At 31.6% G+C, this 24084-nt stretch overlaps 1 protein-coding gene across 2 annotated transcripts in view; it reads right to left on the bottom strand.

Annotated features, from left to right (window-relative positions):
* LOC118189548 (protein-lysine N-methyltransferase SMYD4-like) overlaps window positions 1-24084 on the bottom strand; it is a 111674-nt gene that overhangs the window by 70203 nt on the left and 17387 nt on the right. For both annotated transcript variants that reach the window (XM_085816809.1, XM_085816808.1), the window contains exons 3-8: window positions 20641-20754; window positions 13992-14115; window positions 11143-11199; window positions 10937-10991; window positions 8913-9045; window positions 6053-6177 (exon numbers count right to left, since the gene is read on the bottom strand). In XM_085816809.1, the coding sequence (XP_085672935.1) occupies window positions 6053-6177; window positions 8913-9045; window positions 10937-10991; window positions 11143-11199; window positions 13992-14115; window positions 20641-20754 (608 nt within the window). The remainder of the gene's footprint in view (window positions 1-6052; window positions 6178-8912; window positions 9046-10936; window positions 10992-11142; window positions 11200-13991; window positions 14116-20640; window positions 20755-24084) is intronic.

Below are 24084 nucleotides of genomic sequence, written 5' to 3'. Positions count from 1 at the left end.
TTGGTGTTTACTGCTGGTTTCACCATTATTTATCCACTTTGCATAAATACTAACAACGGCAGATCGTGAACAACCTACCAGTCATGAAGTTTTGGAGATACTTGTTCTGAGTCTTCGGGCCATTACAATCTGCTCTCTATCAAATTCCCTTAGATCAGTAGCTTTGCCCATCACTCAGAAAAATAAATGCAAGAATAATTCCTTACCTTCTTCAGCAGCAGTTAAATACCACACCCACTTAATTACATGCCCTCCACGTCATCAAGACGAGTTCACTGAAAAATGTCAAGATGGTGTTAATGTTTTGGCTCATCAATGTAAATAAAGAAGAAATGTGGTAAAAATTTTAACAAAAACAAACCAAAAAAAAAAAAAAAAAAAAATCCTGAGCTTTTTATTAAACATTTTTATCCCACTGAATTTAATTTTATATACTAATACCTTGGTGACCTGCATATAAAATAAAATGGAGTCACAATATCTTCAGCCTCAGAAAACTCAAGTAGATTTTGTTTGCTCTAATATATATGAAGACATTAGAAGACCTAAAATTTGTGCAGCCTCTTAGATGTCAACAGTAAAATCTGTGAAATACTGCCAACATTTCAAAATTATTAGCAACAGGTTTCTTAATTAAGTATTGAAACAAAATACCACAGTCTGTCACTTATCATTTTTGTAACTGTTATTAAATACAATTGTGCTTATAAAGATTAAATCTGTCCTGTTTTAATCACGTAACACAGCAGCAACTGGAATGTTAACAATTTTCCTTTAATAAGACAGTAGCTAAAATGTGTACATGCCTAATAAAATTAGTAATTCTACATTGCACAATATGCCAAACAGCATTTCTTAACATCTTGACCCACAAATGCTTTTTGCATGAGATTTTGACAGATGAACTGGTGGATTTTTATCTATTGGCAGTTGCTAAATGATAAAGAATCTAGAATTAAATTCTTTCAGAGAAAAGAATTACACTTAAGAACTTTCCCAAAATAACCTTTATTATACTTTCAAGAAATCAAGATAATTAACTCTTTTGTACGAAGAGTCATATTGGTACCATTGGTAACGAGTTAGCAGATGGATTGGCAAAGGCTGCCACTGAAAATCAAATTATTGATTTTGAAGTAAAGACTCCTTTGACAGTTTGAAATCCTTTTTGAAAAGAAAAAGTTTGACTCTATGGCAAGCAAAGTGGAATGACCCAGATTCTAAAGGAAGATTCACATATAATGTAATCTCAACTGTAAGTGAGAGAAGATGCCAAGTGAAAAGTATCTAAATCAAGCTTTAACTAATCATGGACACTTTAACTTTTATTATACTAGGTTTTCGATTAAAAATTGTGCCTGTCCATGTGGCATGAGTAATGTTGATATTGAGCACCTGTTGTTTAGATGCTCTTCTATGAAAAATATTGTTTTAAGATTTATTCCAAATATTGCTAAATTTAATACTCTAAAGGATCTAAGTAAAAATACAGTGACTAAATTCAAATTGTCAAATTTCATAAAATATGTATCTGTAAATGAAATGAATTTTTATATTGATTGTGTTTAAAATTTCCATGTCTGTTTTAACCCATTAACTGCCAAAACTACAAGGAATGATTCTTTTCTCATGAAAATAATAACAAATATTAAATTAAGCATTTATACCATAAATTTACATTGAAAATTAAAAAAAAAAAAAATAATGCTCTTCCCTGTGGAAAAAGCAAGTGTTGCGTTTGCGCAACGTCAGCGGAATAAGACTACGGATGTTTAGTGAATAGGATTGTACTCATGCGATTTTTCCTTTGGGTGGAGCACTGGATTACTTTTTAACTGTATTAACGTTTTATAAATCTACAAATCCCTTTAACTTGCAATTAATTTAATATTGAAATATACATTATATTTCTTTTACAAATACAGATTATTTCAATTGAAAGATTCAAGCATGAACAGCTTCACTACTATCAAAGCTACATTACATACTTTGCACCTATAAACGGTCTGGCTATGGTCTCTTTACTACAAAGTCTTTTGTTATCATCGGACTTTATGATAAAATATCTACCATCTCCATGCAGTGGTTTTTGAATGCTGAATTTACTAGATCCTCCTGTTGCTGATCTACTTCTGGCTAATTCTACACTCTCAACAGGAATTTGCAAAAGGAATAATGCAATCTCGTGCCTGAAATCTAAAAGAGACTTTTTATTTCAAGTAGTAGAAAGTCATGATATTTAGTAAGTTTACCTTACATAATTTATCAGCATTGTCAATTTGACTACTGTCAGCTAAATGCAAATTCTGCTTCATATTCCTATACTGCAAATGTTATATCGATTCTTGTACAATAGGAACAGAAATGTCCTTATCAAGAGACCAATACATTTCTTCTTGAGGTAAAGAAGGATAGCCCGTAAGCATTAATATTCCTATAAATCAATCTTCCCATATAGGCAATAAATTCTGGGAGTTTTTTTTTTTTTTTTTTTTTTTTTTTTTTTTTTTTTTGCTGAGCGTATACATTTGTCTGTAATTGCTCAATGAGAAAAGAGTAAATGTCTAAACCAAAAAGAAAATCAAAAATCTCTCCACCACTAGTTTTACCTTGTATTTAGTCTTTTGTAGTTTCTCTTCTATCTCTTTCTTTATTTTCTTCCTGAGACATAACTGACGGTTCCTTTTTTATCTATTTCAAGTTTTAAGTTTTCTGCTTTTTAAACTTTTTTGTATGACTACCACTGCTTTTAGAAGGCTGAAATTTACTTACGTGAATTTGAACTTCCCCAGCAATATCATTATCATTATTTAAAACGTTGTTATTCACTTCTTCTTCATCACTAGCTTCTGCAATTTCTGGGGGAACAACAACATCAGTTTCATTCTGGCCATTATTAACATTATCATCATCTGTTTCTTCAACAAAAAACCTTGGAAGAAGAGTTTCTTCTAATGTAAGATACCTCGCTATAGGCATCTTTAAAGCAGCCAGATCACGAACCAGAACATTGAAAGAAATGAGTAAAAAAGGAGATTACCCTTTTCCTGCTGACGTTTTGTCAGCACAACGCCTGTTTTCCCTTCCTTCCCAACACAAATATAAACATCTGATTGATGTAATGTTCTGATAAACGGTGACCTTGACTAAAAATAGATCATTCATAAAGATGGCGATTCTTTCGTTAAATATTTTCGGCAAAAATACCCGGTCGAAAATTTTTCCTTAAAGTATGACATTAATTATTATAAATAAAATGATTGTTGATGGCAAATATTTTTTACAGAAATAATATTCATAATATTCCCTACACAAAATCATCTGCTTGTATAAAATATCCTAAGTAGTTATATTTATATATGCATTTATTTTGACCGTTGCATCAATGCAACACCAGTGGTTAATAGGTTAAGAAAAATTAAAATGTTTATGATATTCTGTTACTTTATTTCTTTGTACATGTAAGTACCATATTTTTATGCATGTAAGTAACATGTTATCTTTTACAAAGTATTTAATAATGTGCTTTTGTTGCTGTACCTGGTAAATCTCACCAGCTCCTAGACTTTAAGTTCATATTTTAGTTGTTTATTCTATTTAAAGTTATTTCAGGTAGTATGGCGGTAGTTCTACTGCTTAATTGCCTTAATTTAGACCTTGTTTTAGATCTCAATGTTTCTTTAATTAAATAACTCCACCAAGCCCTGTTAAGCCTCTAATAGCAGTACAGGAAGTTCGACCAGTCATACTTTCAAGAAGTAATGTGCACTAATGTATCATTAGTTTGCTGCTACTGCTTTAAGCTACATATTATGCCAGTATTAACATTCGATAACTGATTCTCCTTACACAGAAAAGCACCACAATTTTTAACTTTCATCAAGACAAGAACTAAAAATAATAAGGTATTTGCACTTTAAAGTAGCAAATTCTAAATAAATTCATGAGTTTCTTGCTAGTAATATTGATGGAAAGGGAGGGACAGAGAACAACAAAATTACGTGACTGATCCAGAAGTAATGATTCTGTATAATTTAAGGAAAAAGGAGATTCAAATCAGACCATCTTAAGACAAACTACTTAAAAACAGATGTTTGAAAATCGTCAAAAATATTTTTATATGCTTTATATCTTTTTGCATAAAAGAATATTTTTAATATGTATTCCTTTATAAGAGAAGTCAAAAAGGAATTATTGGCTTTTACTATCTTTTTCTAATTTTATTCTTCCTTTTTTTGGTAAAGATTTTTCATTCATGATCTGATATCTACAAAACTCTGAAATAAACATAAAATCAGATCTCAAACATATTCACTTTTTTCCCAACAATTTTTTTTTTTTTTTAACATTTTCCAAGAACTTTCTATAGTATTAAAAGAAAAAAAAATTCACATGATATATCATGGGTTATCAGAGTTAATGAATTCCTCCTCCCCTCCTTTTTCAGCAAGTGGTTTTGAACTGATAGATACAGCTTTGAATAGATAACTTTTCTCCTTTATACAAGAGGCAGCTAAACAACTAATAATATTTTTGTCCGAAATAAACATTTTGTAAGAATGAAATAAGCATTTCATACTAGCCATACAAAATGCAGCAACTAGAAGGAAACATCCAGACATGCTTGATACTGGCGCCATGCATAAATTTTGATAGGACATGCGAATGAGCATTACCTACATGTACAAATCATGTAATATCTTAAAAACCACCTAGAAACACCATAAAAAGAGAGAACAGATTGCTGTTCAAGTACTAGAACTGCAAGTTTTCCCATTATTCTTTTGCATGGGAAGCTTCAGTGTGTCTTATCAAACAATGGTAACGAAAGCAGCTTTCTGACCTTAACAGAGAAACAATTGTAGCTTATAGAGATGATAGATTATCCTTCTGAGAAATTGGTAATTATGCTTAAGTTACAGTGATCTGAATTTGGAATTAGTCAGTTCAGAAGGATAAATCAGTTGATGAGAAGGGATTGTACCAGGGTGATCATGGCAGTGAACAAAAAGACATGCATGTTGGGCACATGGTAATGATGGATCATGAGAATTTTAGTTTTCTACAAGAAGAATCTCTAATACAATAATTACAATCTGTTGTATTGCCTATTGTACAACCACCTTTATCAGTACATATCATTTGGTATCAGCAAAGAGACGAAACCTTATCATTAATGTAATTATCCCACTCTTTATCCCAATATGTTATGGCATGTTGAATGCTAGACATGCTGAAACAAATAGCATGATACATCTTTTCAGAAGAACCTTAATTCTGTCTAGATTATCATCGATCATCATATTTGAGTGCAAGTGAAAGACATCATAGCCTTTGCATTATATATCCCCATGACATGGTGATATATATTTGTCATTTGAAGTTAACAATTTGAGGTGCTATTGGATTTTACTCCTCCATCCATCTAATACATGTTGTTGGTACGCTCAACAGCCACCACATCTCTTAAGTGTTGAAGCCTGTTATTCTCACTGCAAGAATAAGCCCTGGGCCCTAGGTTTAATAGGAAAATGTAAGATTGCAGGAGGCATAAAATATTCAACAATTCTTTACTCTCCTCAGACAACACTGCTGTCTTTACCCACTCATTCTCCCGTTTGTTGCTCACTGAACATGCCTGGTTGATGAACGGCAAACAACTGTGGCTACATCAGATGTACTTTGAAAATGTGGGAAAACATCATGAATTGACATACCCAAACACACATACAAAGCCTCTTTCTTTCAATGCCAACACATGTCGCAACAGTTACTGCTAAAGATGGTGGATATAAAATACCGATTTCTCCATGTTCCACATATCAAATGTAATTTTAATCTCTTCACTCCTGTATCTTATATTATTTGTCCAGCAACTACAGTCTGACGAGTCTTATTCTTCATGATGTTAGCCAGTAGCTAGCCAGTAATGTAAAAATACTGAACACACAAGATTATTAAGAAAAGTATTACAAGTTGAAACAACAGATATGACAATGTTAAGGTACACAAATATGATACTACATAATGAAAATATAGAAAAATATCTTACGGAACAACTGCTTGAGCTTTGGCATAACAATGATGGCAGTGTGTGATGTAATGCCCAGGAAGAAGCACTGAAGCATATGCTTCTTCAACAAAAAGTGTGTCACCAGCTACTAAAGGCCTGTTAGCCTGAATATATATGATAAAAAGAAAAGCAAACATCAAGAAATTATATTAAAATATTACTTCTATGATTAAAAAATACATAAATATATTCACAATTTAACACCATAAACCAAACATTATAATAATTTAATTAATTTCATCAAAATTTTAAAACTTCCACATCATTTTTAGACCCAAAAGATGATATCTAAAGAACAGCAGAATTCTAGTAATCTGCCCTCAATTTTGGATGTAAAGAAAGAAAGCGTCAATTTCCAGAAAATTCAGCATGAAAACTTAAGGGTAATTTTTCTTATATGTATATATATGTAAACAAACTTTTTAATGAAACTTTTTTATATTTATAACATAAACTGGTGAGAAAAATTAAAGGAAAATTCAAAATCCAGTAACTTGACTGATTTTAAAGTGAAGAATTTGAAACTCCCGCAAGACCTTTATTTTGATATGCCTGACAATTCTTAAAAATGCAAAATTGTCTATTTATAGAAATAATAATAATTTAAATAAGAACCTAGAAAACAAAATATAAATTTGGATAAGGAAAAACTGGTGTTAAAACCTTTTAGGGATACACAGAAAACACTGATGAGGTGTATGAGCAAAAAGCAAGCATTACAGTAACTTTCCATGTTGTGTATTAGATTATACACACGTTTAAGCAACAAAAAAGTATTCATGATGGCACTCCATTTGCTGGATTTCTTTGCTGTAAATAGGGCAGTGTGACAGGGCACAAGCACTGCCTTCCATTAGAATTAAGTTATTATCGATTGCCTCCCTAATCAATTTGACAAATTGATCAAGGTTCCTCATTTTTGCATATTTCAGCTTTCATAATTGTAGTGGTAAAAATATGTAGGCCAGTGCAATCATTCTAAAAGAATACCTACCCATACCATGAACCACCATCTTAATATCAATGCCTTTCATTATTGTTTTCAGGCTTACTGTGTATATTTTCTTCTCTCCAGATTGTAACACATTTGAAATCATTTTCTAAACGAAAATACAACTCTTTAATTGGAGAGTTCGCCTCCAGTCAGTAGCATTTTGTATTACTGCAAATGGACACATTTCACAGCCCAAGTTAGTGGGACACAAACCACAGGTTTCCTTGCAGGCAATCCTATTTTATGCAGCCAATCACTCACATATCTGGATCGCTGAGTTCTTATAATTGCAGCTAACTCTCTTGCAGTCTGAGTTGACATCAGTTGTCTATTTCTACTAGCAATAGTTGCCAAATAACTCAAGTCTGTTTGACATGTGTTTAACATTGACCTGATTGCCTGCATATATTACCAATGTCTTTAAACCCTTCTAGATTCTTGACATGATACTTTTAACTACTTTCCAGACTTGTATCAATGTCTATCCTGCTTCCTTTCTCCCAATCACGTCATTTCTCACAATCTGTCAGATGTCTTCTAAACATGTTCTATTTTCCAGGCATGAAAATTTTATCAAACTACCTTGTACAATCCTTGAAATCAGAATTTGAAGCACCTCCCTTGCACTTCTTTCCACACATTCCAAAAGAATTCTGGTGGTAAATGATGATTCTTCATTCATATAAGGTATTTTCTTTCTCCTTTCTGCATGCCTCCATGGTGTAATGGTTAGCACACTCGGCATATATTTAAGAGGTCCAGGTTCGAGCCCTGGCGAGGGCGCTGCTCATTTTTTCATGTCTCCTGCTTCAAAATATCCTAGTGACTCTACAAGCTGAATCCCACTAGACTATAAGATAATGCTGATTTTAAGCTTCCAACCACTTTTCATTTGGCTCAACTTAACAGAATTAATATTAAGTACCTTTTTCAGTTCTTTTAATTTTTCCCACCAGTTCATTTTGATTCAAGAAGCTATTTTATTACTAAGTTATTTAACATTTTATGTGCCAGCCCCAATGCTTTTTTTTTTTTTTTTTTTTGAATAGCAAACACGAATCATAAATCTCTACAAGCATTTTGGTTTTAATAAATCCACATTTGGAGGCCCACTGTCCCTCAATATTAATTTTTAATTTACATGGTTAACATGTTTCAAGAAATTATTTGTCCACAGCTTTTCAAACACTATATTCCAATTTTAGCTACTTGTAGCTAGTTTATATTCTATGCAAAGAGTAAGCATAGTTTGTTTATGTTCTTTGCAAAGAGTAAGCTACTTGTAGCTAGTTTATGTTCTATGCAAAGAGTAAGCATAATTTGTTTATGTTCTTTGCAAAGAGTAAGCATGTTTATTTCAGTAGCAAATAAGGCTATATTCTTGCAAACAATATTTGTTAAGGTTTTACTGGTACTAAAAATGGAAAATGCGATAAAGAAAAGATGACAAAAGAACAGATAAATTTTCTTTGAAATAAATCCAAAATTTCAGTTTTAGCATGTTTTCAGTATTATTAATCCAACTGCACATGCACAGAACATTATGGCAGAATTAACAAGCGAGTTCAATTTTGAAAAATCTTATTGCCGAGGTTTTCATAAACAATTTATTTAATAACTTATTTTCTATCTCATTCAAGAGCTTACAGGATATTCATAATACTAGGAAGCTAAATCTTGTAATATTTTTTATTTAATTAATAACTGTTATACATATAAAATACAATTAAAAAATCTTAATTTTACATTATAATATTTGGGACACTAAATATCTGAGACATACATAACATTTACAATATAATTCTTTTAGGAGTTATATAAAAAATGCAAATGCAGGAACTTTACCACTACATATCGCCCTTTCTGTTTATCATGATTAATATCAATTGCACCTGAAGCACAATCTATAGCTGGATGAGCTCCATAACTTAAGGGAAGGATAAAGGATTCCTCAACATTATTTTCTCCAGGAGAAGGCCTATGAATAGAAGAAATAGTTTTTAATACAGACAACCCATACTCATTCCAACCCATTCCATACCTGCATTCTGTTTTAAATACAGAATGCAGGTATGGAAGACCAAGATAAAATTCACAATCTTGGCTTATATACTCTTTTATAAATTTTAAGAAGCTGTAAAGTCCAGTCATCAAATATACATTAAATAAAAAATATGCAGGCTTTACTTAGCCTTTTTGAAGAATCACTCTAATACTTCATTTATAATTAAAATCTATATATCTGATGCAAACTATTCATTTTACCATGCTTTATAAATTTAAAGGTAAGCTTTATCTAATTTTATTGTACTGTAATACAGGAAGTACGCTATTTAATTCTATTATCTAGCAAGTTATATACATCTTTAAAGCTTTATGATTATCCAAATGCTAAAAAAATAGGCAAATCCATATTTAAAAGCCCCCCCACTTTTCAACAATGCCGGCTGAATTAGTGGAGAGTTCCCATATACATCTCAAAATAATTATGTACATCAGATGTCTTATGCAACACATTTTGAAACAGAACAATTTTTAACAAAAATTTAGTTCAAGTTCAGTAATATCAATAGCCAAGTGCATTAAAGTTTTAGGGTCTTTTCCAGAAACTGAATGTGTTGGCTGTATCGGCTTTTCTCATATTAATGTAAGTATGAAACTCTTGCCTTTTGATACAACTTATTAAATAAATAAATAAAATATATACATGCCAATTTAATGTCTATTCTCTTAATTTTACATTACATTTATTTCCCATATTGATATTACTGCATGTTTTGTAGCTTAATATGTAGAAACAATTATTAGTACATATATATTTATCACAGAAACTTTACTTATGGTAAATAATAAGAATCTATAACAAAGAAGTTACGAAAATCTTAACACAAGATTTCAACAAAAACCATGCTTTACTCAAAGTAAAAAAAGTAACAATGTGAAAGCACATAAACAATATTATAGTTACTGCCTTAACAGATAGAAGGATTATAAATTTATAAACAAAACGCTGTTTCAATTACTAGGCCCACCAGAGGCCGAGCGGTAAAGTCGCTGAACACTGGTAGTTCGGTCTGCGGTTCGAATCCCGCGAACGGACTGGCTGCATAGGTTTTTCGTGGTTTTCCCCATGTGTAATGTGTATATAAGCCAATTTCCCTTAGAAAATCCTCCACAAAGGCATTCCTCCCCTTAGGCAGATAGCCCTCGAGGCTTTGCCATAATTAAATAACCTAACCTAACCTGTTTCAATTACATTACCTAAAAATAATAACACAAGTAATACCTACTGGCTGATAATATAATAAATAAAAAAATATGCATAATCATTTCAGAATATGAGAAAAAAAATCATGGCAATGATAATAAAAACTGATTCAAATATGAATAAGAAATTTAAGTTTCAAATTCTCTGCATATGTAACTCTCAATTTATCTGTAAGACTTTAAAAAAAAAGTTGGGAGGGGGAACAGCAGTGAATTCAAATAAATATGAAATATTCTAAATTATTTATTACATGCACATGCATTCAAAATAAATGGAGCCCACCAGCGGCCGAGCGGTAACGTCGCTGAACACTGGTAGTTCGGTCCGAGGTTCGAGTCCCGCGAACGGGCTGGCTGCATGGGTGTTTTCGTGGTTTTCCCCATGTGTAACGTGTATACGAGCCAGTTTCCCTTAGAAAGTCCTCCACGAAGGCATCCCTCCCTTAAGGCAGATAGCCCTCGAGTGCTTTGCCGTAATCTAATAAACCAAACCAATCAAAATAAATGCTGAGAAATTAAATGTGTTTGATATGCAAAAGTGCCATGAATTTTTCTTTTATTATTATTTCACAAATTTGAATAGCCAGGAAATGAAAACATACAACTTCATTTCTTCAGCTGCAGTTTTGAGTGCTTCAATTTCTTTCTTCTGACGAGCTGAAAATCAATAGCTGATATAAAAAATAGGCACTAGAATTTTATTTAAGAGAGATGTTAATATCATATCAAACTGCATTTTCTAATAAACGTAAATGTAGGAATTAAGAAGCATTAAAATGAGCCCATAAGTCCATAAACATTTTCATACCTATTCTTCGGACATCTAATCGAGCTTCATCCAAAAGCTTTAAAGATTCTTCAAAAGCTAGAAATTTCCAGATGAAAATCATTTATGCACAAACATTAGAAGTGAGATTCATTTACAGTTCAGTTGATTTGATTCAGAAAATAACACACATGCAGTAAATATAAATATAGTATATATAAAATGGTGAGATTATCATCTCAGAAAAAGTAGAATAAAGGTCTACTGTAATAATAAAAAAAAAAGATTACTCCAATTTAAAAAACTTGAAGATTTTGTTCAGTTAAAGATACAATATTAAAACAGTAAATTAATTACTGTTAATTCTATGAAAAAATGCATATACATATTAATAATATAGATTCCATACATATTATATCCTTATATTATCAAAATAAACACATTAAATACATAGAAACACTGTAATATAAAAGCTTCTTGATTAATATTAATTTTACAATTAAAAAAAATATAAATTATTTGATTCTAGAATTCACAGCGTAACACACTGTTAGTAACATACCGTATTTTATCATGTACTTCCCCATTAGCATTTTAGTACAAATTTCTGAACACTTTTAGTCACACAATGCTTCCCTTCCTCAAGGTGTTAAAAAGCAAAATTGGAAAAAAAAAAAAATTTAAATGGATCTGATAAAGCAATGTTTGCTTAACTAACTGATTTGCTTGTGGATTTTGAGTCATGTAATCAGAATGGCGGGGTATATTAGCGAAGAGCTTTGAGAAAACATATGCAGTCTAGATAGTTATGAAGATTATTGCATATGGGAAGACAGAATCAATGATGAAAAAAGATGATGACAACTTGGAAAGTGCAGTAAATGACACAGACAGCTGTTCCAGCAGCACTGAATGGTTTTAGGCTTAGAGAGTAGCAGTGGGCAACAATAAAATTAACCGAGATTCAATATATAAGAAAGCAGTAAAGAAGATATCTTATTAGATAACTGCAATGTTAATAATACTGTGATTAATGTTCCAATAAGAATACTGTGTATTCTAATTGGAATGCAAGCTTCCTTTAAATAAATAATATTGCGATAATTACTGTTTATTTATTTATGAATACTATTTCTAATGTTCTTACTGTAACTACATCCTTCAGAAATTAAATTATTCGTATAATTCCTCCTCAATTTTCATGCAATAAAATTATTAAAAAAGTAGGGGGAACACGCCTGTAAATATGGTATACAAATTAAATACACAACATCACACATCTGTTTATTCCATTCATATTATACTCTTGCACAGCAAAATAAACATAGTAACTAAAGGAATCTTATGAAGTAAGACATTTCCTGCTCATGATAAGTAGTATAAAGTATGCATTTTCAGTTAAACAATTATCGAGACATTTTTTAAATCTAAATTACTTATCAGTGTAAAACAGAAAAACTTCTGTAATATATGATGAAAATATTAAAATTAAATGACAATGCTGAATAAATTATGCTTAGTGAAAGAATAAGTAAATTTTATATAATTTTTTTTTTTATTAACACGTTGACTGCCCAACACGAGGTAACTCGTATTAGCGCTCTTCTTCAGGACGCCCAATATGATTTACCTCGTAGTTTCCACTTTTGCTCCACTACAAGTTACTTACTCGCTTAGCACTTGTTTTAGCTATACTGAGGCAACAAGTCAAAGCATGTCTGTACGAATCAACTCGTTGTGGACTTCTGTGAAGAGCTTTGTCTAACATAAGCTGACTACAAGATAATTTGTAAAAACCTTTAAAAAATAAAAAATAAAAATAAAAATAAAAAATCCTGTAAACTTTTTAATGACTGTTACGAATCATAATTACAATTTTTAATAATATAATATGATTAAATCGATTTGGCTTCTTGGACTGGAATCCGAAAAGTGCAGTGGCAGTCAATGTGTTAAACTATTAAAAGTATTTCAAAATAAGTATTTTAAAAATATGAAAGACTTTTTTCATATAACAGACAAAATTTAAAATGAAATAATAATAAACATAAATACCTTTCTGATTCAGAACAATATTAACTATATTATTACTGCTATTCAATAAGTTTCTTTTTACAATAGTTCACTAGCACATCTAACTGAGCAAATTTCATCGTAAGTGTTTTTTTTTTTTTTTTTTTTTTTTTTAAGCATATAAAATAATTAAAAATAGGGACTTATGAATTATCCTGTCAATCATGACAGTTGGCTACCATCAAATCATGAAATTTGATGGAGATTGCACCAATTGTTCTTTCAGAATTCTGAAGGAACTAATGCCTTTTTATTTAAGAAATGATCAATATTTAGGCCACTTTGTTTTTGCTCTTAATAAAAAGGCTTTCATGATTTTTGCTATTTTGTAAGGCCCTCCCATTTTACAAGAAGCTCTAGTCAGAACAATATGAATGCAAACTTCCCACAGGTAAATGTTCCAATTTTTTACTGTTTTGTTGGCCATATTCAGATTATCATATCTTGTCCATTAATATACACTTTGTTTATAGTAAGTTTCATATCTTTAAAAATATTCACTGCTTGCTGTTCTGTAGAAGGCAGATCCCAAATTTTAATTTTTTTTTTTTTTTTTCCAAAATGGAAATTTTCTAAATATAAAGAGAGAATGACAGTAAGAGTAGTTAATTTATATCCTTATTAATAAAAATGCAAAGAGGCTTATTGAGAATCAATTGGAGAGGCATCACATAAAAATGCAGAAGTAATAAACATCATGCTATGCTATGCCTATCTATAACTGTCCCACAGCTGCACTGCTTTGTTATCATTTCACAGTCAATGGGACAATATTTAAGTATCTAAAACTATTGGTAATAATGGTAAAATAAAATTACCTTCAACTGCTAATGCTGGCTGATTCAGTTTCATGAGACACTGCCCTTTCCTTTGCAATAATTTAAACCTTAAATCTCTAGGATAATCAAATTCAATTGCCCTTTCAATATCTTCTAAACATTCCTATGAATAAATTAAAATAAGTAAGCAAAAAAATCTGATAGCATAGGAAATCTAAACATATTTTAGAATTAAATTCTACTGAAAATTAAATTCTACAAAACTGCTACAATTTGCAGTGTTATGTACAGCAACACATGCAGTTAATATAATTCTGAATACTGAAATACAAATTTAGAATTCAAAACTTTACACGATAAATTCCTAACAAAATTATGCAAATTTCACTGTAGAAAACTACACGTCATCTGTTTTAAATTACTTTTAAATGGACTCTAAAATTTCAAATTATTAAAACAACTTAAAATTTTACCATTCATATGCATTCTAGAATTCAAATTACTTAATTTCAAATTTAATAAAACTTGTACTTTTTTCAACATATAATAGTACTGAGAAATCTACTAATAATTAATAATAATAGAGGTTATCTAAAATACAGGCTTTTAAATTGCTTAGACTGTTAATCAGTACGAGATTAAATTTGAAAGGAAACTGAAATGTCCTATTCCTTGCTGAATGGCAACATACTGGTCCGTGGAAGATTAAAAACATTTTATTTTGGGCAGTGACAATGCATTTCTTTTAAGCGACTGATTTTCTTGATTAAATTTGAAAAATAAATATCTTACACTTCACCAATTAAAGAAAAAAAATTTTTTTTTTTTTTTTTAAATCAAAACTTCAATCTAGAATTAAGAAAATGAATTTTAATTCTATTTAAGTTGATATAGTTTCATAAAATATTCGATTAATAATGAAAATGAAAGTGCAAATGTAAAATTGTCAAAATTTCATATTAGTAAATATTATGGAAATTATTCAGTTTGGTTAGATTTTTTATGATTCATTTCAAAGGTCTATTCATAACAATCCTAAATTCAGCAAAGTTGATAAATTTAACTACTTGATGTCGCATCTAGGTGGTAATGCTAAGCACATATTAATGGATTTGCTTTCAGTGATGAAAATTATGATAAAGCACTTGAGATTCAGAAATAAAAACATGTTGATTAATACTCATTTGAGCGATTTGCTGAATTTAACACATTAAAAATAATAATAATGTTTTAAGTTTCCGAAATTTATAAGATTAGGTAGAAATGTAGATCAGAAGGTTAGATTCGAATGACTTGTAAAGAGAGTGCATATATTCAAAAAGATGCAAGCATGGATCTTTTAAACTTCCACGTAGATCAAGCTGAAGTGACTTTAGATAAAAAGTTGACAGCTTAAAAAGTGTTGGGAATTGGTTGGGATGAAAGAACTTGTACGTTTTTATTTCGATTTCAGAAATCTCTAAGAATTTCTTTTTAGAAAGAACTAACACAAAAGGGCACCTGTTACAAGCAGTAGGTCAACTTTTTGATCCAAAAAGTTGACCTACTGAGTTTTTACTGAGTTGACCTACTGAGTTTATGACCTATTGAGTTTTTAAGTAACTTTTTGGATCAAAAAGTTGACCTACTGAAGTTTTTTAGGACCGTAAACTATTAGAGCTAAATATTTGATACAGGAAATTTGGTATTTAGATTAGACTAGAATGAAAAAATTGCCCAAACAGTGGGAAATTTCTTGGAATAAATGGTTCAACGAGATCCAACACGCAAAGGGAATAATTATTTACTGATATTTATTTCAAAATTCTTTGCCCAGCGATACAATTACCATTCAATTACACTGTTTTTCCCAGATGCACCTAAGAAGGTTTAAAGTATGGTTGCAGACTTATGTATAGAATTAAAGGGTGGAAATATAATTTCTAGGTTTGTAATTAAAAATTTTTGTTTCCTGGACTGGAGCTCATAGGTGCACTTTCGTCTGCAAGAATGAGCAATAAGATTGTAATTGCTACAAGTTTTCCTATTACTCAGTATTTCTGAGCAGACTCGTCAATAATAACGCAATTCAAATAGATGTAAGGCATTCATGAAGAATAAAAGAAACACAAAAAAACAGCAACCCAAAGGAATGGCATCATTGTATAGGAAACGATAATCTCACCAAATTATGTTTTATGGGTTTATCTTTAAATGAGCTCAAGACTAACCTGCTCTGGTGGCACTGAACGTGTTAGTTGAAAATGAATGATACAGAATGAACATCCTCCTTAGAATCAATACAAAAAACCAAAAAGATACCAATAAGTTAGAGATTAAGAAATCAGTTGCTGTAAATGCAACAGCTGAAAATAGCCAAACTGAAAACTATTTGATCACAAGATACTCCTCTTTCAGTAAATTTATTAGGATAACTGCTTTATGTTTAAGATTTATAAGTAATTGTTAAGTGAATCCAGACTTAAGAACAGACTTAATCTGTGCTTCTGAATTAAGACATGTTACTGAAGCTTTAGCAAAACTCACACAATCAACCAAATTTTGAATGGAAATAAAGGGCTTAAAAACGGGTAATCTATTAAAAAAATAGCAAAATAACATTTTTGAACATATTTCTAGACAAAAATGAACTATTGAGAGGGAGATTGAAGTATTCTGCTAGTTCTGAATTTCAGAAACATCAAACACTCTTGCCAAAAGCTCATCATTTCACTTTTTTAATTATTGAACATTATCACAGAAAATCCTTGCATTCTAGTATACAAACTACATTATCTTTAATAAGACAGTCATATTGGATACTCTCTGGTCAAGATCGAGTTACAAGAGTACTAAATAAGTGCATCACTTGCTTTCGAATGAAGAATCAAACGATAAATCAGATCATGGGTGATCTACCTAGAGACAAAGTCACACCTTCCAGAGCCTTCGAAAAGTTTGGATTCCTTCCAAAGCCTTCGCAGGACCCATAATCACAAAACCTGATTTGAAAAGGTCAAAAGTGTCTTAAAAATCTTATACTGCATTATTTATCTGTTTCTGCATTAAGGCCATGTACTTAGAAGTCGTTTCTAATTTTATACCATGTATATGACGATTTATTGCAAGAAGGTCCACACCATTTGCCATCTGGAGCAACAACGCCACGAATTTCAAAGGTATGAGAAGCATTTTCAATGCATGGAATGAAATTTGTAAATCTAACCTAATTCAAGGACTTGGTGCAGAAGAAGGCATCCAATGGAACTTTATGCCACCAGCTTCTCCATATTTTGACAGATTGTGGGAAGCAAACATAGAATCAGTAAAAATAATTTTGTTAAAGGTAACAAGATCAGCTATCCTGAATTTTGAATAGTTAACCATTTTAATTACTCAAATAGAAGCCATTCTAATTTCCGCTCATTACTGCTTTCTTCTGATCTGAATGACTTACAACCTTTAATTTCAGGACATTTTTGACAGGAAATGCTATATCTTTTCCTGAACCACATACTACTTTGGATTTTCATTCCAAGTAGGAATCAATTCCAAGAAAATCTAAGCAAAATTTTGGAACTGATGGCATTCAGAATATCGGAATCAACTCCAGACTCATGCTAAATGGAAAACTTCACGACCAAATTTGAAAGTTGGTCAACTGGTACTGTTGAAGAACTGCAACTCCAATTTCTTAAACTGGCTTCTGGGTTGCATCTAAGAAGTGTATCCTGGTAAAGATGGACTTGTGAGAGTTGTAGCAGTCAAGTCATCTACAGGTGTTTTTAGGCAAGCCATCAACGAAGTTGTGCCATTGGCATTTCACGAACTATGACTAATATGAATTTGAATAAATTTTATTTTATATATTTTAAGAAGTTTAATGATTATTATTTATGTAATATAATTTTATTGAATTTAAATTTATTATCTGAATATTTGAAAGAAACTCCATGGGAGTTTAAGTGAGGAGAATGGATAAACCTGTTCATTCCTAGAAGGTACTATTATGTGTGTTCGTGCAGACTGATGTGAGACATGACTGAGGAAACAAATAGATCATCAGATTGTAACATGTGGATTATTAATTTTATTAATACTGATTGTGACTAATACTAATAATTTGACATAATGACCACTGAACCACTTAATTGATCAATCGATCCTGTATAGGAAACAATTATTAACCCCTTAACTGCCGCGGGCGTATATATATACACCTTGCTCAGCCGATGCGTTAACTGCCCCAGGCGTATATATACGTTCTTCCAAACTGCTATCCTTTGCTTTGCTTTACACCTAAAATTATTCGCAAAGTTAACGCATCGGCTGCGCATCTGGGGCAGTTAACGCATCGGCTGAGCAAGGCGTATACATACGCCCGCGGCAGTTAAGGGGTTAACCAAAAACATCTCCACATGAAAACTGCCATCTGCTCACTGTGCCTGTGGTCAAAACTCAAACTGGATAAGCAAATGAATATGCTGTTCTGTTTCAAACTTGGAAAATCAGTAAGAGATTCATGAAATGCTGACAATTGTTTACAAAGAATGTGCTGTTACCTTGAAGTGCATGTGTGAGTGGTTTAAACATTTCCAAGAAGGACGGGACAAAAGCAACTGCAGATCAGACCAAAATACTGCAGTTTATTTTTGATGCACCTGTGGGATTCCTTTTAAAAATTGCCAAATATTTGGCTGAAATTTAGACTCGAATGCATTTTTGCTCGAGAATGAGCAAATATGAAATGCATCTTGCAAAAAGCATTTTTTCAGTCTAAGTCTTTATGTAAACAGTGAACTACTCATACATATTAGATGCCACAGCTTCTTCAATTTCATAAACATTTATACAAGAGCGTACTATAAACATACTTATGGACTTAATCCACAATTTCTAGTCTAGTAGCCAGTTCTTGACATTTTGAGTAGTGCGAATGTGGCCATGGTTAAATTCAGAAATCCAAAGGCTCACAGTAGAAAATGAAGGTGATTAACTCCCAAAAATAGCATACAATTTGGATCTGATTTTCACAACTTTTCCTTCCAAATAAATGCTCAACTAATGACTGCTTAAATTTATTTTTCTCCCATAACTAACAAAATGCAAAGTAATTTTACTTAAATGCTTGCTCATTTTCATATTAATTTCAATTAATATGAAAAGATTATCAATATAAACAAAAAATTTTTCAGGTTTTTCACTAAAATTCCATTTTGAATTTCCCTGATCAAACATGGCCAACTAGTAATCAAATTACGTGTTAACAACACTTTCATGCTTTTAACTATAAATATATCAAAATAACTAAAAACATTTTTTTTTTTAAATCTGAAATCTTTCAGGTTTTACATTACGCCCAAAGGAACATTTTTTTAAACCTTTTGTGTGTTACCTTTATCTATTAAATGTTCTTTGCACTTAACCCATAAAATTCAATTTAACAGCAATATCGCAAAACAATTTTAAAATGAGCAAGTCTTTAGAATTTCCGGATATACAGTTCCGGGCGCTGGGGATAAAAAGGTTCCCCCTCCCCAGAAGAGTGTTGCCATTGCTCGCTTTCAAATCGTTGAGTTTGTTACTCAAAAATTTGTTAAAGTTTTACAAAATATGAAATTGATAATAAAACAAATTCCAAATTTTAAATTTGGGCTTCTATATGCCCGTATTCGTAGTAGGATTACATCGTTCAAAACTTGAATGTACCATTTTTTTATCACAATGGGAGAAAAATACATATATTTATGCAGATACTTCATTATTTAATTTCTTCAAATATAATGCAGGACTCTACCATTTGGGGCAACAGTTTGAAAAGTGAAACGGACATTTATAGTCATTCAACGCAAAATCGCAAAACGAAAACAATAATCTTTCAGGGACAAAGCCCCTTTTGGACTAACAAAAACAAAACAAAATACTAGAAAAATAAATATAGAAAAAAACTTTCATACTATAAAAGAAATTTATAACAATATATCACTCATTATAAACATTATTCCTATGATGTTTTAAAATAAAAAGGGAATTAAGAATCACACCAAATTAAACAAAGTCTTAAAGAAAAGTTAGATTAATTAAGTTAAAGAATTACAGTTAATGAAATTACATTCATTAAGTCAATGAATAGTTACATTTCTAAAGAGAATGGTGGACAGGTTGATATGGGTTGATAAAATTACATCAAATATGATATATTTTTGCAAGGAAAACTTAAAAGTTTACAATAACCCTTCATTTGCTTCATAGAGAGCAATTTTTGTTTTGTTTATTGAATTTTTATCTGCTGTTTGAAACAAAACATTTATTCCAGAAGATTGAACTATTTTTCCTTAAATTCTGCTGATGTTTTTCTTTTTGGGGGGGGGGTCCAATTTTATTTCACCAATTTATATTTCTCTGACTTTCCAGATGTTTCCAGAAAAATTATAGCTAGAGGTGATTTTGCAGAATTTTTACTTTATTAACATATAATAGAAGTACACATGAAAAAAGGGAGAATCTTAAAGAGTGAGAAAATGAGCAAATAACTAGTGTAATAATAATTATGAGTAATAACTAATAATAATGTGAGCATATAAATAATAATTAAAAAATACATTTCATAGAAACATAGAATATTTCACGCAACTAGAATATTATTAACAACATTTTGAGATATAATGAAGAGATAACAAACAAATGAAGCATGAAAAAATTCTATTACCTTATTTTTGAGTAGATGAAATAGAGCAGCAGATCTGTTCCCATAGCCTAGGGCTAGTTCTTCAACATGATTAATAGCTTCTTCACTTTTTGGAAAAGGAGCAGCCAAAATACTCTGTAAAAGAAAATACAAAAGAAAAAAATTAAAGTACTAAACTCACTTTATTACCCTAAAAGAATAAAATTAAAAAGGAACATTTAATCTTTTTATTGTTGTTAACAAACTGAATTGAAAAAGAATCTAACTTTTCACAGTACTTTTAACCAGCACAATGGAATTCTTGTTTTGAGCTCACTGCTGATCATATTAATGTATTGTATTGTATATTTCAAGATACAGTACAATGTCTTTAATCCGGACTCGTCGGGACTTCGGCAATTCCAGATTAGGGGTTTTTCCGGATTATAGATCATCAATTTAAATCTGGTAAGATGGCATGCAAAAATTATACACTTAAAAATATGAAACCATAATTTATGAAATAAAGAGCAATTATCATCTAAAGGGTACTAAAATTTACAAAAAAAAAAAAAAAAAAAAAAAAAGCTTAATATTTATTTGTTTACTTTATTAAACATTTCTTTCAACACGCGCATGTGTAAAGCATACATTACACATAGTCGAAATTAGAAAATTGCAACCAGAAAACTATTTGATGTATATTCTTGATATTTATAATGACGATAAAATTGATTTAAATCATATCGGAGTACATCGAGATGAAACACTACATTTAGTAAGGAATTATAAGCTGAATAAAATAAAAACATCTACGCTGAAGATGAGAATAGTGCTGACAGGTCAACTTCCAGTTAATTGCTCGCTGCAACATCCCTCCCCCTTCCGCAGAGCAGCGTGAAATTGATAAACAGATTTCGGAATGGTTAGAGAAACAAATCACCTCTCTGTCACTTTCTTCATGCCTTTATCCATTTTTTGCAGCAATTCCACTTTTTGTTTAATGGACATCGAAACATGCTTTTGCTTTGTAGATCCTTTGGCAGCTCCAGAATTGGAAACTCTTTTTAACATGATCGAAAGTTCAAGCTTACTTTTTATAAAATTGCTCTAACACTCTGCAAAAAATAACAAGCCGAATCCAATTAGAAGATTAAGGAACAACTCAATCTACAACATTAGCTGAAATAGATAATTAGATAATTTTAGCCTAGCTAACTACCTAATACCGTCCGTTATAGATTAAACCCGCATGCGTAAACGTATTATGTGTAAACGCATTATGTGTTTACACATGCGCAGAAAGTTTGCAGCTTTGAGGTCTGGATTATAGGTCATTCCAGATTATGGACGTCCAGATTAAAGACTTTATACTGTAGTGGTGATGGTGGGTTTCTTGGCGCAAAACCTCAATGGTTATCTGCGCCGGAACACATGTCAAGAAACTTTTTAACACCAACAGACATATACACAAACAGATAACATAAAAACCACAAGAATAGCTTAAAATACAATGATGGGGTTATCTACAATGCTAATGAATACAATGATAAAATGTTTGAAATAAATTATTACACACATCACATAATTATTTCAATTACAAAAACAAGACTAAAATCATTGACATGAGATTTATTAAAAAAACTTCTTATTAAAAACACTAAGGTAATACAACAAAATCAAATTATATTAAATAAAACATGCTTGTGTCTTTCAGGTACTGAAACAAATTTGGATTGACCTCTTTTCCAATGATATGGTCAAGAGGCAAGTCACGTTTCTTAAAATGTTTCAAACGAAGATTTTTAAAATTTGGACATTTTAATAAGAAATGACGAACTGACATTACAGCAGAACAGTTTGGACACGCCAGTTCACTCTCACCTTTTAACAGATAACTATGGGTAATATATGAGTGACTGATTCTCAGACGGGTCAGCAAAACTTCCTCCTTCCAGTTCCTAGTTGGCTCCCAGCATTCAATTTTTGGTTTGATACTTTTCAGCTTATTTGCTGGCTGATTATTCCAGATTTCCTGCCATTTAAACAACAACTTGTCCTTGATGACTTTACGGATGTCATTAAACAGGACGAGGTGATGCGCAAGATGAACAGCAGATTTGGCTGTGATGTCTGCTAGCTCGTTCCCTTTAATACCCACATGTCCTGGAACCCAACAGTAAAGAATATCATACCCACGGCTTCTTAATTTGAGGTTAAGGCTCAAAATATCAACAACATTGGTATTCTGAGCCTTATAACTTGAATTTAAGGATTTCAAAGCACTAAACGAGTCTGTATATATAATAAATTGTCTTCGATATTGCTTAGAAATAAACAAAAGAGCATAATATATAGCATTTAATTCTGAGGTGAAGACCGAGCAGGCGTCATGCAGTCTTTTACCATCAATGTGGTCTTCAATAATAAAGGATGCACCAACATGTCCTGCTGCTTTTGATCCGTCTGTGTATACAGGGACGTAACTATTGTATTTGCACCTGTGGTCAGAAAAAAGTTGTCTGTACACAAACTCGTTAGTATCTTGCTTGCCAAAATGCTGGAAAAGGTCTAAGAGTGAAATCCGAGCATCCTCCCAAGGTGAGATTTCGAAATGCTTTACTGCCTGGGTAGAGAGATCTGTCATGTGGTATTTCTCAATTAGAGAGTTAACCCTAAGTGAGAAATAAGGCATATGGGATGGTCTAGCCTCAAACAAGAGTTTGTAACTGTCATCGAAGGAAGAAATATAGTTTGGATGGTCAGAAAGTGACGTAACATTGAAATAGTAGCAGAGAGACAACTGCTCAAATCTTAACCGAAGCGAAGGTTCGTGGCAGTCTCTGGACTGGAGACTCTGGACATAGAGACTCTGGACTGGAGATGTTCTAAACGCACCAGAAGATATACGTAGTGCCTGATGATGAACGGGATCTAGTTTTAGTAATATGGAAGGCCTTGCAGAACCATAAACAACTGACCCGTAATCAAGTTTAGAGCGCATAGGTGCTCTATAAACCCAGAGTAACGAGCAACGGTCCGTGTCCCAGGAGGCGTTCGCCAGGACTTTTAAAAGATTCAGTCTCTTCAAACACTACTTCCTTAGTTATAAGATGTGTGGAAGGAAGGTCAATTTTCGGTCAAACATCACTCCTAAAAATTTTACTTTAGATTCCACTGGAATCACTGATTCTCCAATATATAGTTCAGTGTCAGGGTGAAGGTTACGCTTTCTGCAAAAATGGACACATACAGTCTTCTGTTTTGAAAAAATAAATCCTTCTTTTTTTGACCAATGATCGATTCTATTAAGAGTGATTTGCAGCTGCCTCTCTATATATCTCATGTCTGCACCTTGACAGCATATATGGAGGTCATCAACATATAAAGAACCTGAAATCGTAGGAGGAAGTTCTTTCAGAACAGAATTAATTTTTAAGCTAAACAAAGTAACACTTAGCACACAGCCTTGAGGCACACCCTTTT

The sequence above is a fragment of the Stegodyphus dumicola genome, chromosome 5 (assembly GCF_044657685.1).
Source record: "Stegodyphus dumicola isolate Sdum_Otavi_A_Nest chromosome 5, ASM4465768v1".
In the NCBI taxonomy this organism is placed as follows: Eukaryota; Metazoa; Arthropoda; class Arachnida; order Araneae; family Eresidae; genus Stegodyphus; species Stegodyphus dumicola.
This window is presented reverse-complemented; position numbering and strand designations above follow the sequence as displayed.